The sequence below is a fragment of the Tauraco erythrolophus genome, chromosome 4 (assembly GCF_009769465.1).
Source record: "Tauraco erythrolophus isolate bTauEry1 chromosome 4, bTauEry1.pri, whole genome shotgun sequence".
In the NCBI taxonomy this organism is placed as follows: Eukaryota; Metazoa; Chordata; class Aves; order Musophagiformes; family Musophagidae; genus Tauraco; species Tauraco erythrolophus.
This window is the reverse complement of record NC_141468.1, coordinates 13453282-13470373: the sequence shown is the minus strand read 5'-3', so window position 1 is coordinate 13470373 and position 17092 is coordinate 13453282. Positions and strand designations below refer to the sequence as shown.

Sequence of the window (17092 nt, the reverse complement as noted above, 5' to 3'; positions counted from 1 at the left end):
TGCTTAAGTACTTATACTGATGAAAACTTAAGCAATTAAGAATTTTATCTCTCTGTAAAGTTAGATGGCAAAAGAATATGGATTTTAATGACCACAGATCTAGACAAGAACCAAAAATCTACCTAAACCTACCTATGTCCCTCTGCGATTCTAACCATGCAGTCCTTTACATTGCTATGGAAATATAAAGCAACTGGAGTATGAATAAGAATGATGGCTTTAGGCATCTATGGCAGTTTTTGACATACAAAAAACTACTTCTTGTTTCATTCCATCCAGATACACGAAAACTTGGCATCGTAAGCTGTATATACTACCAAGATGTTGTTTTAGCTGCATCAATACAAGCTTCTTCACAGCAGTATTCTAGATATGTTGGCCACTAGGCAAATTTGATGTGCCAACTCAGACCCCATTGAAGAATCTGAAAGCTTTTAATCTATTTTCAATTTACTCTAGCACCTCCCAAATTTCAGATATGTATTAGCATGATCTTCTTTAATAGAAAATTCTTTTTCACCTCTAGTTCCAAAGTATTTTTTGATTATTTTTTTTAAATTTTCATCTGAAAAATTTAGCCGCAAGCCATATTATTCTAGCAGGAGATGATGTTAACATAGAAAATATAATCTTCTGCTTTACACTTCTTAAATCATACAAAGCTATTCCTAACAAGAAAATCAGAATGATTAGGTACTGATGTTGACAATATATAGGTACAGGGGTTTAATGAGGAATGATAAAATATGCACTCCCCAGACCTGGTATAACCAAGTACATTCCAATTATAGATTTCATAGATTTCATAGATTTCTAGGTTGGAAAAGACCTTAGAGATCATCGAGTCCAACCATCCCTAATCCCCATTAAACCATATCCTCAAGTAGATCATCCACCCTATTCTTAAACACATCCAGGGATGGGGACTCAACCACCTCCCTGGGCAGCTTATTCCAGTGGCTGACAACCCTTTCAGAGAAGAAATACTTCCTAACATCCAACCTGAATCTCCCCTGACTAAGCTTATGCCCATTTCCTCTTGTTCTATCACCCATCACTAATGTAAAGAGCCCCTCCCCTACCTCCCCACCATCTTTTCTCAAGTATTTATAGGCCGTAATCAGGTCTCCCCTCAGCCTCCTCTTCTCCAGGCTAAACAGCCCCAACTCCCTCAGCCGCTCCTCATAAGTTTTATTTTCCAGCCCCTTGACCAGTTTAGTCGCCCTTCTTTGGACTCGCTCCAGGAGCTCAATATCTCTCTTAAAGCGAGGGGCCCAAAACTGGACACAATATTCCAGGTGCGGCCTCACCAGTGCCGAGTACAGGGGCAGGATCACTTCCCTGCTCCTGCTGGTCACACTATTCTTGATACACGCCAGTATCCCATTGGCCTTCTTGGCCACCTGGGCACACTGCTGGCTCATATCAAGCCGGTAGTCAACCAACACCCCCAGGTCCTTCTCTGCCAGGCAGCTCTCCAGCCACTCCTCCCCGAGCCTATAGCGATGCTTGGGGTTTTTATACCCCAAGTGAAGGACTCTGCACTTGGCCTTATTAAAGCTCATGCCATTGGCCTCAGCCCAACGATCCAGTCTGTTCAAATCCCTCTGAGACTAAATCTTTACCAAAAGCTGTGAAATAATTGGAAGAGCCTTAGTCTGCCCATATTGCTTTAGATTACCTGCACTTATATACAAGAAATGATTTTGCCATATTTGCAAATAATTTGTTTGTATTCAGACATCAAAAATAGAAACAAAGTATGCAGCTGGCTGGGTCTCATCAGCTGTAATTGAGCAAAGCATGGGGCAACCAGGAGAAGCAGCAGACTGTGACGGCAGACTGAAGGGCTTTGCACCAAGTTGTGCCAACTTTTGGACTTTGCACCAACTTGAAGCAAATTTGCACAACATAGGGCTTTGCACCAATTTGTGCTAACTTTTGTATATTGCAACCGTTAACTGAGAATATCAACAACTGTATAATGGCACTGTGCAGGGACATGTTCCCAATATTCTTTTTCCCAGTTGCTCCCTCTGGAACGGCAAAAGACGGAAAGCCTTTTTATTACACGAGACTGCACAGAACAGAACAGCGACACAGAGATTTACAGAGGATTTGCCTGGATAGAAAGAAAAGGCAGTAGCCAAGCTCTTCACTGCATGTAGTATCCAAAAACGGTGAAGGGAAGAGAACTGCTACACCAGCAATACAAGCCAGGAGACAGAGAGACACAGGCAGTGTTGACAACCTTCTACAAGCAAACAGAACTTGCAGAGGCTCAGCATCACTCAACATTTGATGCATTTTAGTGGAAGACAATGCAGAACAGACCATCTTTAAAGGAATAAGTGGGTTTGTGTTTTGTCTTTTTTTTTTTTTTAAACAGATGCTGCTGCTACTACCAGGAAATCTTGTGTAAAAACAGCTTCTGAAAGGAAATCTTGCCAAATCATCATTTTGAATGTCACCATAGTTTACATTTTCCAATGAATTAAAGATCATTAAATGCCAGGCTATTCTCTGTACTCTAAGAGCTCTTCAAGGAGTACGGTGCAATATGCATTTGTCAATTAAACGAAGTCTCCTGTGAACTGAGTGAATCACAGCAGGACAGAGCTCTGCTGTGTGAATCACGACACACTTGTGATCAAACTTTCCAGGAGGTGCTCCACAACTACTTCTGCAGAGAAAAAAAAAAAACCACCAAAAAAGGATTCTTTCTAAGATTAACAAATGCCAAAAGACAGGTCAAGCATCTAGTCAAACCAGTACCAATATGAGTTGAAGAACTCATATTAGTACCAATGAGTTGAAAGAGAAGGCTTATCAGTCAATCAAAACAAAAAAATGAGAATCAGAAAACATAGATGACTTGAAATGAGTGGTGGTGTGTGTACATTTCGTAAATAGCAAAAGGCCACTAGAATGCAGGTAGAGACTGCACCATCAGCAGTCTAGAGGGAATTTCATTCTTTCCTACATATAAAGTGATCCACTATTTTTGTGAACAATGTGAAAATATCTTACCAACATGTACTACTGATCATTTTCCACAAAAATACAAAGGAAACACACTGATCAAATAATGTCTCATATAATTTATTATTTAATTTTATTATTTATTATTTAATACTAAGAAAACCTAATCTCTAACTGGAAAGCATATTGTTTTCTACAGCCTTTTACATATGTCCATACCAACCTTTTAAAATTTGAAGACAAGAATTTTAAAGCTGAAATTATAACTCTGTTTGGCATTTAAATCCAGATTCCTGCTTTCATTTGAAATACAATCTGGAATCTCTGCACTATTATATTTTTTTTCAAATCAAAATATATTTCTGCCATCTCCACAGTAAGAACATTTCCCTATTCAGAATCATTGAAATAAATTTGACAGAATGATTTGAATAATCCGTATTAGATTGATAGCTAGTCAAGACATTGATGTGTTAATAACAGTAATACATTGGAAAAAGAAAAGTGCATTAGGTGGAAGCAAAACCTGGAGATACAGGAGAAATAAAGTTGTGACAAACTGTCATTAGACAAAAAACAGGACAGTGGTACCCTCAGGATAAAGGGAATTAAAAAGGAAAGGACTAGTAGAAAAGAGTTTTCCTTCAGTAAATTACAAATTGATCTCTGCCCTAGTGGTGAAACCAAAGCTTTATTCACTCTTCAGATGTTAAAACACACCTCTTCAGTCTTCATTCTCTATTTTTTTTTTTCCCCCTCAAAAGGATTTATTCTATTCAGGCTACTTTTGAATCCAAAATATGATGTCACTAGAGGCACTAGTCCATGAATCTTGGCTTACTGTACATAAAAAGTTTGAAATTCTTTCTTTTTTCGTAAGACTCAGAAAATATGAGGAGTACCTTGTACTTGAAAGGTGGAGGCGTAACAAAAATCTCAAAGCTTGAAAAAGCTTTAAACTAGTATCAGTTGCATCATCTCATTAATGCCATGTGCCCATGAGCTTTTGAAAGGAAGGGGGCGGTGGCACAGAGTGCGATGTCCAAACAAACCAGCAAGAGCCTGGGCTCCCATTGGTGTAGGAAGGCTACTGAACTGCAGGAGCAATTCAAAGACAGAAATGTGAGCAAGCTGGTTATCTGGTGAACCTGAACTTGGCCAACTGCTTAACAATTCACATAAATTGCTTGATATGAACCAGATGATCTATTCACAAGGAAGTCAGTCCTCGCTGCCAGTGATTTTATTTTGTTACAATTGTAGATGAAAACCCCTGAAGAGAAAAACAAAAGAAGCACATCCTGACAAAACTGATATTAAATCTTTTTATTCAATGATGCAAATACAGATTTAGTACCTTAATTAGGGCATCCAATTCTGAATATCGATTGTTTTACACAACTGTTTTTCTTTTGTTGGTATTGTTCTGAATTTCTAAGAGCTCCATGTTGGTGCTCCACATTCACTATTCAGTTGCTCTTCAGATGGAAATCACCAAGTAAAGTAAAGATAATCCACTGTCTCTAACAGTTTATCTTCTACAAATGGAAAGAAGAGAGAGAGGATTTAAAAAAAAAAAGCTTTAAACGATACTAAGAAAGGCAACAAATCCAAAGGACATCCAAAGACATGAAAAGTTTCAAAATGAAGAAGTTTTCTGAGGCAACTTCAGTCTAAGCAGTTCTAATGTTCCCAGGTGAATTGCATTACCCATGCTTTATCACAAAACTTGTACAATCTGCCATGTGCTATTGCCTTTATGTAAAGTACCTAAGCTTCCTTCAAGAAAAAAAAAATAAAGTTTTGACATATTTGATGGCAAATGGAGGCTAAATTTATCTAGAGGATATATTTAAAAAACTTTTAATATTAAGAAGGCAATTCATAGAATTATAGAATGATAAAACAATTCGAGTTGGAAGGGACCTTAAAGATCATCTAGTTCCAAACCCCCTGCCGTGGGCAGGGACATCTTCCACTACACCAGGTTGCACAAAGCCTCATCAAACCTGGCCTTCAACACTTCCAGGGATGAGGCTGCCACAACTCTGGGCAATGTGTTCCAGTGTCTCACCGCTCTCAGAGTGAAGAATTTCTAATCTATCTACACTTTTTCAGTTTAAAGCCATTACTCCTTGTCCTATCACTACATGCCCTTGTAAAAACTCCCTCAAAAAGATCACATAGTAAATAAAAAATGGTTTAGAAATCATAGGAATGCGTATGTTCAATAATGCTACAACTTTTGTTAATAATATTTGTAATTCTCATCATTTAAAAGATGTTTTTTTCACTTCAGGAAAAAGGTCAATCTAAGACTTCAGGCTGGAAAACTCTACTGCCACACCAAGATATAGTCTCTACCCCAATTTCAAGATATTTTAGGTGAGTCAAGAGCTACGACTTGTACTTGTAAAATAAGTTAATTGTGGCCTTTTCTATTATTTGCTGTTCTTGTTCTGCAGAGACAAGTTACTTTACCAGATTTATGCTACTGCCCCTCTAGTCTCCTGCTAGTTCTCAACTAATCAATAAGATTAGTGCTATCATCAAAATTCATTTAAAATTGCCACTACCCTTTATCCTTTCGGTATCATATGAATTCAAGAACTCATTTTGCAACACTAGAAAGCCTCCTTAAAGTTAAAAGAAAAATAGACCAATTCTCGAGGGCAACCAGCACAAATATTGCAACTAAACTTCTCATATGCCATTATGTATTTGTTATATCACAAATAAATAATTACAGACAGGCACAATTAGCAACCCTAGCTGTTTGCCAGAGACATTAGTTTTAAAATCACATACTGGTTAACGTCACTTAAGGAAGATATGTGATATTCTTTTTAGGAAAACTGTTTAAAAAAGGTCAGGTTTGCAATTTCAGAACTTCTTCCTTCTTTTTTTTGGCTGCAAAAACTTCTAGTGTATTTAGTGGTATTACAACAACTCTGCAGTCATCAGTGCATCAGATTACCTGTTATACAAATTTATATTGGCACTGCAGTGTAAAAAAAAAAAAAAATTGCTGATTTTGGATGATTTGATTTTGAAAATGGGCAAGAAAATCATAGTGTTTAAGCAACTAGAAAGGAAGGAATGAAGGAGTGGAAAGAATGGGAGTGGGGGGCAGAATTAGTACTCTCATTGTCTTACAAATGGATACAAGGACCTCAGAGAAGCACAAGCTGTTGTAACTGCACACCCAATGAAATCATTCTAATGTCTTCATATGATCCTTTATGAGATATTCAAGCTGTAATATCATCAGTGGTACAAAACTACTGCTCTTTCTTTGTGACATCACTTCTCACTTCATACTACAGTTATACTACATCAGATACTGTTCAAGAAGGGGAGATGGAACATATTTACTCTCTTTGGCTACTTGTTATTTTAAGGTGAGCATTTAAAACAGATGTATTAGTCACTGAATAGCTGAGAACTGATGTCCTCAATATGTAGAGCTGAGAAATTTCTCAGAAAAGGTGACAGAAATTATATGTTTTCTCTCTCATGACTAACAAACAGTATAGTATATTCTATTACAGCCTTGCTATTTGTAGACGAAATCTGGGCATCTGTTTACCCTAGATCTTAACTAAGATAAAATTGTAATTCACTTTGATAAATAATAAAAAAAAAAAAGAAAAAAATTAGGTTCTAGCTTAGTTTTCTTTTCATCCACTGCTTCCCACTGACAGCAATGCAGTGCCCGCAGTGCGAACGCACGCTGAGCCTGGACAACGCCTCGTGTCCACAGCCTGAGAGGCAGCACAATGCTGACTGTACCCTTACCACCCTGCTCTGAAAGAGACAAAAACCCCCATGAAATCACATGAATTTACAGAAAAGTAAATACAAAAATGCATAAGCCAATCTCTTTTAACCAGACATGCTCAGCATCTTCGGAGAAACAAGTCAGTGTACTGTGTGGGTTTCCAGGAGGTAATTAGGAATGCTACATGTAACAGTGGAAAAGAAAGCAAGGTCCATGGGCACCACTTTAATCACCCCTTCACCTCATGCAAGTCAACTCAGGCACCATCTGTTCCATAGGTTAATTTGTCAACCATTCTTTGCCTCTCCTTAGGCTGTCAGTGATTTGAAGAAGTGACCTGCTCCTCATCTTCTGGTACATGTGGCTGTGCTGCGAATAGCACAGTGGGCCCTCATCTCAAGTAATTACCTGATTTGGTTTAGTTTTGCTTGAGATGATACAAAAAAGGCTGAATGATATCACTTGCCAATGATTCTGCTTTAAATGGATCTTGGAGGTGTGCTCCGTTAGATGCACAACAAGAACAACATTTCCCTAGAGCTCCGCGTTGCTCTATTCTGAGCCATCAAAGTCAAGTGCAAGCAATAACTAACACCTGTCTAAAAGAATAAAGCAGTCATTAAAGGTAGGTACTGTTATTTCCAGTGATGCGGACGTTTCTTGGCAGTATGGTGTGCTAAGCACAGGTGATTTTATTCTAAGAATAGTTCCATATGACGCCAAACCGGCAAATCTTTTAACTGACAATAACTGGACTTTCTAATTTGTTTCTTTTAAGAACAAAGCTGTGCACTGAATTTCCACTCTTTAAAGATACTTTTGACACTGAACAAATTTATAAGAAAAATACATGAAACCATTGGCAAGCCTGTTTCACACATTCCCCTTTGAATTCTCTTGGCTATGTACTTTTTATATACAAGAGGAACAGAGTATTTCACAAATGAAATTTGAAAGGCCTCATATTTTTCCAAATATAGGTTAGTTGAATATATCTCCCATCCTTATTCAGAGCAGCAGAACTACACACATAGAGCTTCTGAGTGGGGTGTACCCTCACCCAACATATATTTATTGCCCACTTGACTTCTGCCACTCTTTCCTCACCTTTAAATTCAGAAACTTCAGATGAAAACTTGGGATTTTCTTCAGTATTTACTCAATATTGTCACTCCCTTGTTATAGTGACTAATATAAAAGGAATTAGAATTAATATAAACCACTGTTCTATGATAACACTTGTTAACTCCAACCCCAGGGAGGAGGCACAGGAGAGAAAAGTCTCATCATAATGCAGTATATACACACCCAGAGATCCCTTACTTCTTCTGATTAGTACCCATGAAGAAGACTATGAATGACTATGGTCTCCTAATGTAATACACTTCTCTGCCAGAGGGAATGACTCTGATTGCTTTGGAGATGGAGATTTTTCTAGGGTTCAAAGTGTGGAGCGAATTCCCTTGAGGCTGAGTGTCCTCACCACACTGCAGCCATTTCTGCTTCAAGTAGAAACATGTTTTATTGACCTCAGTATCTCACTTTGCCATACATGACAAACAAAAGCAAGACCAGAAAAAAAAATTGCCGCATATACTTTCTCTTCTGGGAAGAGAACTAGACAATAAACAGAAGCACTTTGTAATATATAAGACTATACATAGATCAAATTATACTAGAACAGAACAAAATCATGTTTGAAATTAGGCTCTTATGCAAAGTCACTCAAAACGACCCAAGAATCTAATTATTCACAGAAGATGGATAAACGTAAGAAATTGCAGCAGAAAGGAAGGATATTATTACCTCTTCATAGGTTTCATATTTGCAGTTCAGTGTGTTACCTGTATTCACCTAACGCAAAGCAATCATAACACCGATAGGCAAACTAAGCAAAAGAATGAATTATTATCACTATTTAGTACGTGGGGAACTATAGCACATCATGTCTGCATTTCTTGCCTGTGGTCACTCACATACAGCATGTGCCTGAGTCACAAACTGAACCTTTTTTCCTGTGTTGCTGACAAATTCCTTAAATAAACCGTTCTTCCTCAAAGTTTTCTCTGTTAATAGTAATACTGCATTATGCAGTACAATAAGACTGAGCCTCACACCCAGTTCTCACCATTCTTTCATCATTGTTGTTTTTCTAAATGAAAACACTAGGAAAGAAACTTTCTCATACTCATGACTTTTTTTTCCCCCCCCAATTATTTTCCATTATCACTTCTGACACATGGTCAACAGAGGATGCACTTCTGGGCTGCATCCTCCAACAGTTTAAACCAGTGCAGTGGGATAGAGTAATTCACCTGAGCTACTCTCAATCTGAGGTTACATCCCAGAGCATATCAATGAGAATCTCTTCAATGTAATTGATATTTTTTTACTTCTATGAATCAGCTTGTCATTGTTTGACTTTTTCCAGTGCTGTTTAATCACAGTGTCTTCCACTATCATTTCACACTCCCTGTCTGGGAAGGAAGCATACAGACTCTAGTTTCAACCACAGCTCCATTATTTTGCCAGCTCTTAAAGAAATGGAATTTGCAATTGCTTGGAAGAACATTTCAAAGGAGATAGGTCTGACCACGACTGTCACTACCAAAACATCCTTCCTGTCATGTATTCTACCCAAAGCTTTATTATTGTGATGACGCAAAGTTAGAGCCATCTCTTCTCACATTAGTGAAGACTGGAAAGCTGCTTGCCCACATGGCAACTCCTGTTTGCCAACAGCACTACCAAGCACAAGGTCCAGCATGACTAATTTCTTGTCTGCCTATAGCATTCACAGTCCTACATGTGTTTCATGGCCTTTCTCCGGGTCCCTGGACTTGGACAGAGAGTGTCAGATACTGCTTACCTGTGTTTAACAACTACCACTTCTTACCATGGCTGTTTTTCTGTATTGTAGGACAACCTCAATGGTATCTATATCTGAAAAAAGGGGAAGAATATGCATGACGTGAACTTCAGTCAGGTCTTCTGAGCTTGGAGATCTGTGAACCTTTGTTTCCCCCAAAACTACATTTTGTCATTTTGTTTTCCTCTGAGATACTGAGCATATTTCTCATCTATATTACTTTTGGGTTCCCAACACTTGAAGTCCAGTCCTCCTGCTTGAATTAAAACAAGAGCTGTGCCCTGACAGAAGACCACTGCCTAGTCCTCCTTCAAAGAGTGTGCATTTTCTTTCATATTATTTGCAATACTGTATCTTTAAAAAAGTTTCAGTTTCCTGACCTTGTCTGTTGAAAGCTTTATTGCTTTTCTAACTCAGCTTCAAATTAACACAACTTTTTCTTCATTTTCTTGTTTATGTATCAGTTTCATTACTGCTGTCACACAGCTCTGGGGACAGAGCTAGTTAACGGCTGCATCTCGACTGCTGCAAACACAATCACACGTTCTGCCCTGGGATATAGGCGTGTAATTCCTGTTGACAATGCAGTGAAAATCAATTTCGTATGGCACTGAGAAGTGCAACCACTTATGGAAGGCAGCATTTGACTTTTAAGGCTACACGGTCATTTGTAATTTGGTAGAAAGAGGCATTGCATTATCAAAAATAGAGAAATGCAAAGATCACAAACCCAACCATTTTATCCCAATCACAGGGGCCACAGTTTCCAAGGGCAGAATTGATCCTCATGGCTTTTTTGGCCCATCCAGCCTTTGCTGTACATTACATAACGTACAATTCAAATTCCTATCCAATAAATACTGGCTTACCTGTTCTAACTACATTTGGCTTATCCCGATTTAAAACAGGTATGGATTTAGTTGTCTGCTTCCTAGTGTCACAGAGAACACTCACTCATTTCACACAAGTGAAAGATGGTCTTAGTCTGACCTGGAAGGCTCAGAAACCAGTGGTCATGCCCACGGCGCTGCCAGGGCCAGTGCTGTCAGTCTGAATAAAAAGCAAAGAACAGTAAAAACTCAAGCTCAAAGACTCTCTTACAAAGGTTCTCCTGGTTTCACTGGCAATTATACCTCTATAACTGAGGAAAGATCATAGGTGCATTTTTAAAGTGAAAAGGTTGCCACCTATTTTTCAGATTTTTTTTTTTTCCTCTTTGTTACAACCTTGAAATTGGAAATAAAGGCCATGTTCAATGCAGATGGCTTTCTCTCTCTATTTTTTTGCACAAGAATTTGACCAACTTGAGTGCTGCTTTTGCTGTGTTGGCATCCGTTGCAAGATTTGTAATAAGTACATGGTTAGTCTGTACTCATTAAGAGAACTTGAGAGTAATGGTATAGTTAGTTAAATATTACTGCTGCACACTAAAGAAATCTCCCTACCAGTTGTAAAGTACACTGTTTGGATGGCTAACCATTACTCTTAGCCCGTGTACAGGCTTCAAAATAAAACAACTGCATGAAGCAGAAAATTTCAAATACCAGCACCCTTGAAAAGTAAGTTCATGATTCAAAAATTAGTTAAGTTATATGAAAAAAAGAAAACAGTTAAAACCAGTTAAGAACCTTTTCTCTCCTAAATATGAATGCCAAAGATAAAATTAAATTGCATTAAAAAAGAGTCACCTCAATTACTATTGAAGGGAAATCTGGGCTGCAATCTATGGGAGGGTGTACTTTTCATTTACCTGATTCTGGAAACTTCTTTAGCTAACCACATATCACCCTGTCTGCATTTTTTAATGTCTTTATTTTAAAATACTGACATTTCAGGATGGCTACTTCCATAGAATTTTCAAGAAAATTTCAAAGAAAATATGCCACTCAGGCACTATTTTTTTTTCTATTTTTTTCTACCACCACTATTGAAGAGAGTCGTCCACTCTAGCCGAGATCATACCTGCTTACCTACCAATTCAGTAGCTGTCATCTGCAGCACTATACTATTTTTGAAAATCTGGTCTTAGTTAGAGCTGCTCAAAATGTAATAGAATAATGACTTAATAATCTTAACCACATAAAATGACAGAAGATAAGTAAGTCACAGCAGAAAGGAAAGGTAATATTAAGTGTTTATATGTTCCAAATTGTGGTCTTTGTGGTTGTAGTGCAACTTTTTGAATGATGAATTTCTTCTGTACTGTATTTTGCTTGAAAAATGAAAACATTTTATTACTGCCCTGATTAAAAACAAAATAAAAAACTATCTCATCATGCCCATACTGCCAACAGACAGTATCTGCTACATGTGTGCAGTAGTTGCAATATTGTTGGGCTTTCTTTCTTTTTAATCTGGATCTCTGTCATTAACAAGCACGTGTTGGGGCTGTAATAAGTATATTCCAATGCTAATGATCCCCCAGACGTACTAAGAAGTGGGATTTAATCTCAGAACATCTTTGCACTTGCATTTGCACTTCAGCTGTGATGTTTGTCCGCACCTTCAGACAAACTTAATTCATCATAAATCTCACATAAATGTAATGGTTTTTATTTTCTGCATACAGGTAATATTTTTTTCATGTTTTTCTCCACCTTCGTTTCTAACCAAGGATACTCCTGAAATGAAGACTTTATATCTATTTATCTTCAGCTTCTGAAAGGAAAGGGAAATGTTTGAGCGCCTCTTTTTGGTGGCGTTTTTCAGAGCTCTGTTCTTTAATGTAATGAAAGAAAAAAAGTACAGTGGCATTCCAAACAACATTGCTTTGAAAGAGTGTCCGCTCCTCACCACATTAATAGCACAGTCACTTAATACACTTTCCTCTGCCTATCATTCCAGTGTCAAACCTGCAACTTCAAAGGTGCACTTTTTTTTTTTGCCAAAACCAGCAGCTCTATTTTTTTTTGTCTCTTAAGCCATTATTTTATGAGGTAAGAATAATGGAACTTGAGTCTATTTAAAATGATATATTGTCTGTCAGCCAAGTAGATCTGGTCTGAAAGGCATGGTACTGACAGTCGGACACGGCTCATGTTACTCTGCTTAATTTCACGTCTACTGCAGAAATATGTGAATAATGTCAATAGCTACAAAATTACTTTAGAGGTTTCAGAATATTTCAGATATAGATACCATTGACTTACGCAACAACAAAAGCACACATATGCAAGATAAGAAGTTTCATTGCCATGCCTACCACACCTAAACAACTAAATTTTGTAGGTTATATGTTTCCTCTGTTTTGTATTGCATTCTAAACCCCATGGTAACAGTATGTAAAGTATAATACTGTGAAATATGAGGCAGATAAAACTCTCTCTGTTGGACATCAATTTAATCAGCCCAGAAAACTGCTTTTTTCTTTAAATTTGTACTTTCTAAAACTGCGGAAGGAAAAGGCTATTATTCTAGAGCCAAGGTTTATGAGAGCTACAACTTCAAAAACACCATGCAGTTTCAGAAATTAATTCAGCATTAGACAGTTCACTTTCTCAGTAAGTAATGTGGAAGACATGAACCAAGCCACAAATCTATTTACAGGAAGACTGCTTCATCTACAGTCCACCTCTGCACGTCTTGCAAACGGCCTCAGCAGCATTAATTCAGACAATCTGTTCCCACTAAAAAAACAGACTTGTTCATCTCCACTCTACTCACATGGCACTGTGCGGAGGTAGAGATTGTCTCTTATGATCTGCTGGAGCTCATGGTCCACCGAACCTTTCTGGAACCGTAAATTGAGGTAGTGACGAAGGTCCTTATCAACAATGCCTCCTGTCAAAAAAAAGACAAATGAAAGCATGATTTAAAAATATATTGCTTTGACGGAAGCAATGAATCACTTGTAAAGGCTCAGTGGCTTGTTTTCCTTCATGTTTCTGTCATGATGGATGATGGAAGCACAAAGAGCTTTCTGGTTTAGGCATGCAGTTGGTAGAAGACTATTTAGTATTGATAACTGTAAAGGTTAAAAACAGTTAATGACAACTAACTGTCTAAGTCTGCACAGTTCAGAAAACATATATAGGATTAGAATAGAGATGCCCATTTTTTCCTGCACAAAACTGGAACATATTGTTGTTATGTAACTACCTACATATATATCTAAATAACACCTTATTAGGCATTATGTTCCCTGTGACCTTGTACCAATTTTCCATCTGCTTATTAAACCAAAAATTCTTGGTTCAAAATGTGTCTGTCATGTTCTGTGTTTTGGGTCCAAGTGTAACCAGATTAAAATGCAGTTGTACTTAATGATCATATAAATATATAATCTTTCGTATCATTTATTTCTACTAGCACTCACATCTGAAAAAGATACTACAGCAAATGAGGTTACATATTTTATTTCCACCACTGAAAAGCGTCATTAGTAGTATAACATCTCAGCATAACACTGCAGACATGGAAAAAAAAGGAGTTAAAAAAACCTGTATTTGCCACTTTTATTATAACTTTAGGACAAAACAACTGGAAATATTGCTTAGCCACTGACTGCTGTATCATGTTCCACTATGAACACCTATGAATTTAACCTAACTTGATTAATAAACATTTCCAGACATAGTCCTTCTCCATTTCTTTTAACCTGGAGTACAGATGATGTTTGTAATTATAGAAAAAAGTCTATAAATAACTGCATCTCATCCTTCTCTGAAATTCTGACATAAGAAAAATATAGAAAATCATTACTACACTGAGTTCCGATATATATTCCCAAGATAAAAGTTGCAAGCGGATAGATCCCTAACTTGTTGCTTCATACATTCAACCTTAAAACATTTTTTCAAATGGCATTTGCTATTGAACCCTCTGCCAAAAGTCTTATTTACTTGGACTATATAAAGATTTCCCTATAAAAAGAAACAAATAACACTCCTACCTAATTATTTGAACATCACTGCAGGGCACAAATGGCTATAAATTAAAATATATTGCTCCTTACAGCTATTCCTATTTATCTGCCAATTACAAGTCCATAATCTTATTATTGCTGCTCTTTGTCAATAAATTCAAAACCTTTTGTTCCAGGTTTATAAAAAGCTTATAAATAATTTCTCTCATCTTTAGCTAAAGGCAAAAAACCACCAGACTTTCATAATCAAAAGAACACAGAAAAAAAAAAGCCCAAACTCATAACAGACAGAAAGAAGTACCTGTGTGCCCAGCTCCCAGAGGCTGAGAACTTCCATACAGACCTCTGTTCTTCCAGGATCCCAGCTGAGCCACTGACTCTACTACTTTGGTACCACTAACCCTATTTCTAGCAATGGGCTCTGATTGCAGAGCAGATGATCCTCACTCCTGCTAATTTCTTACAAGATTTCAGAGGAGGTGAGGGATAGAGGAGTCTGCAGAGAAAGAGATGCTCTGCTCCTGATCAGTCAGCTGTCCTTTCTGATCAGCTGCAGAGAGTAAAGGTCCCGCAGCTCTTGCTCTTCTTGCTCTAATATATAGAACATGCCCAGTGATGCAGATGCTTTCTGGCAGCCTGAGAAAATGCCAACTCGAGAACAACAGCTGTAGCCTGCCCACTGACATAAACCTGAATCATTCAACTTATGACATAAGTAAGTTTAGGAACCTTCTTGGATTTCTGACCCTTAAAATGTGTTTTTTATTTACAGCCTTTTGCTTCAAGCACAGCCATTTACTTCACTGGGTGTTAACGAAGGCACTAAAACCTCCTAAGCGCTTCATACAAAAAGTCACCTGATATTTTTGGCAAATTTCATATTCCAAACTGGAGTATAAAAATGTATATTTACAAGAGGAGATACCTACAGCCTTGTACTTGTTACATTCAGATTCAAAAGCAAAAGTTGGAAACAGAAAAAATACCTGTACATGGTACAGAGGAAAAAAAACTTAACAGCTTCCAAGCACATGGGAAACAGGAATTTTTTCTTAATATCTGAGTATTCACTGTAACATTATCAAAGTCTATTTCAAAGAGCAGTTAGATGAACTACTGACAGCACATGTACAGTTGACAAATTTCCTTCTTTGAAAGTCATTCTGCTTTCTGACCTAACTGACGTTTTTCAATTCTTTGGGCATAAACTACTTTTTTTTTTCTTTAATCTGATATAACAATGAATTATGCATCCTGGAAAGTGTAAAAAGTAAAATAGTTTGATAGTCCTGAAGAGCAGATGCAATACTTTTAATTCATGCTTCCAATTGTCATTCTTTTGCTTTTTTTCTCTGAAAAGGTTTGCTGTTTTCCCTGATGCTTGTCAAAAGCTTACTTCACTCTAGATGTGCTTTCCAGGTATTTATAACACCTGAGCTTTTGACCAGCCTGATCCTTTGAAAGTACAAGCAGAACAAAACCTTGAATGTGTTTGTATGGGGCTACAAGACTTTTTGCGAGAAATTATAGTGATCTGCAAGAATGTAAAACAGCCTTGAATTAGCAACAGTGAGTTAGATCTTGTATCACAGTCTATATAAATCAAGAATAATATGAGTGATAATATCATCCTAGTGATGATACTAGGACTACATCCTCCAAAAGGCTGAAATAAGAAACAGAAAATATTATCATTTGGTTTACTTTGGAGGAAAAAAACACCTTAGTAACATTGTCAATAAGCTCACAGAAAGAGACACAATCAGACAAAAACTGTTTTTATGGGCAAGAACAATACTCCACTATATAATGGTCCCATTCAACCCAGTTAGATGTGCCCAGTACCCAGCATTGACTCGGTTTCTATAAAATCCAGCTTTCCATAGTTTTCTATTATTCCCAGCCAGCCCACAGCGGAGCAGTTCAGAACGATGCTCGGGGGCCACCGCTGCCTGTCGCACCGAGCCACCGGCCCCGCGGCACCTGCACAGCAGCTCACGAGGAGGAGCTTGGAGAGAAGGAGCTCCTGAAGGCCACATCCAGCTCAGCGTGCATGGCAGCGAAAGGGAGAGCTGTAGTGTGTCGGGGTTGTTATACAGCACAAGCTTTAGAAACCCAACCCAGAGACCATCATTAAAAATGTTCTTTGGCCGCTGCCACAGGAGGAGGCTGGCAACTGCGTGACGGAGCATGCACTGGCTTGCAGCCATGCAGGGCTTTTTTTTTTTCTTTTCCTGGCTTGAGGCCTATACTCTGTTTCAGTTTCATTTCACTCCAATGAATCTCATTGCATTGCTAGCTGGGAAATACAGGACGTGAACTAAATACTTCCAGTAATGATCTCTTGCATAACGTATGTCTGGTTTAGGTACAGCTACCAATCATGATGGCAAACTCATAACCATGACTGAATTTGATTCCACAGATTATAAAATTAGATACAGTTGACTGAACTACAAAAACGCTCTGTTTGCATGTTTTACTTATGAATTTAATGAGCAAAGTATATCTTTTTAGTGTTTTAATATATTTGTTAATTTTCTTTCCCTTCTCAAAATCGAGTAGCAAAGCCCAATCAGAAAAGACAATAAAAAAC

At 37.7% G+C, this 17092-nt stretch overlaps 1 protein-coding gene across 5 annotated transcripts in view; it reads right to left on the bottom strand.

Moving 5' to 3' along the window:
• Positions 1-17092, bottom strand: part of MAGI2 (membrane associated guanylate kinase, WW and PDZ domain containing 2) — an 815351-nt gene that overhangs the window by 545586 nt on the left and 252673 nt on the right. For all 5 annotated transcript variants that reach the window (XM_086609697.1, XM_086609698.1, XM_086609701.1 and 2 more), the window contains exon 2: positions 13296-13412. In XM_086609697.1, the coding sequence (XP_086465823.1) occupies positions 13296-13412 (117 nt within the window). The remainder of the gene's footprint in view (positions 1-13295; positions 13413-17092) is intronic.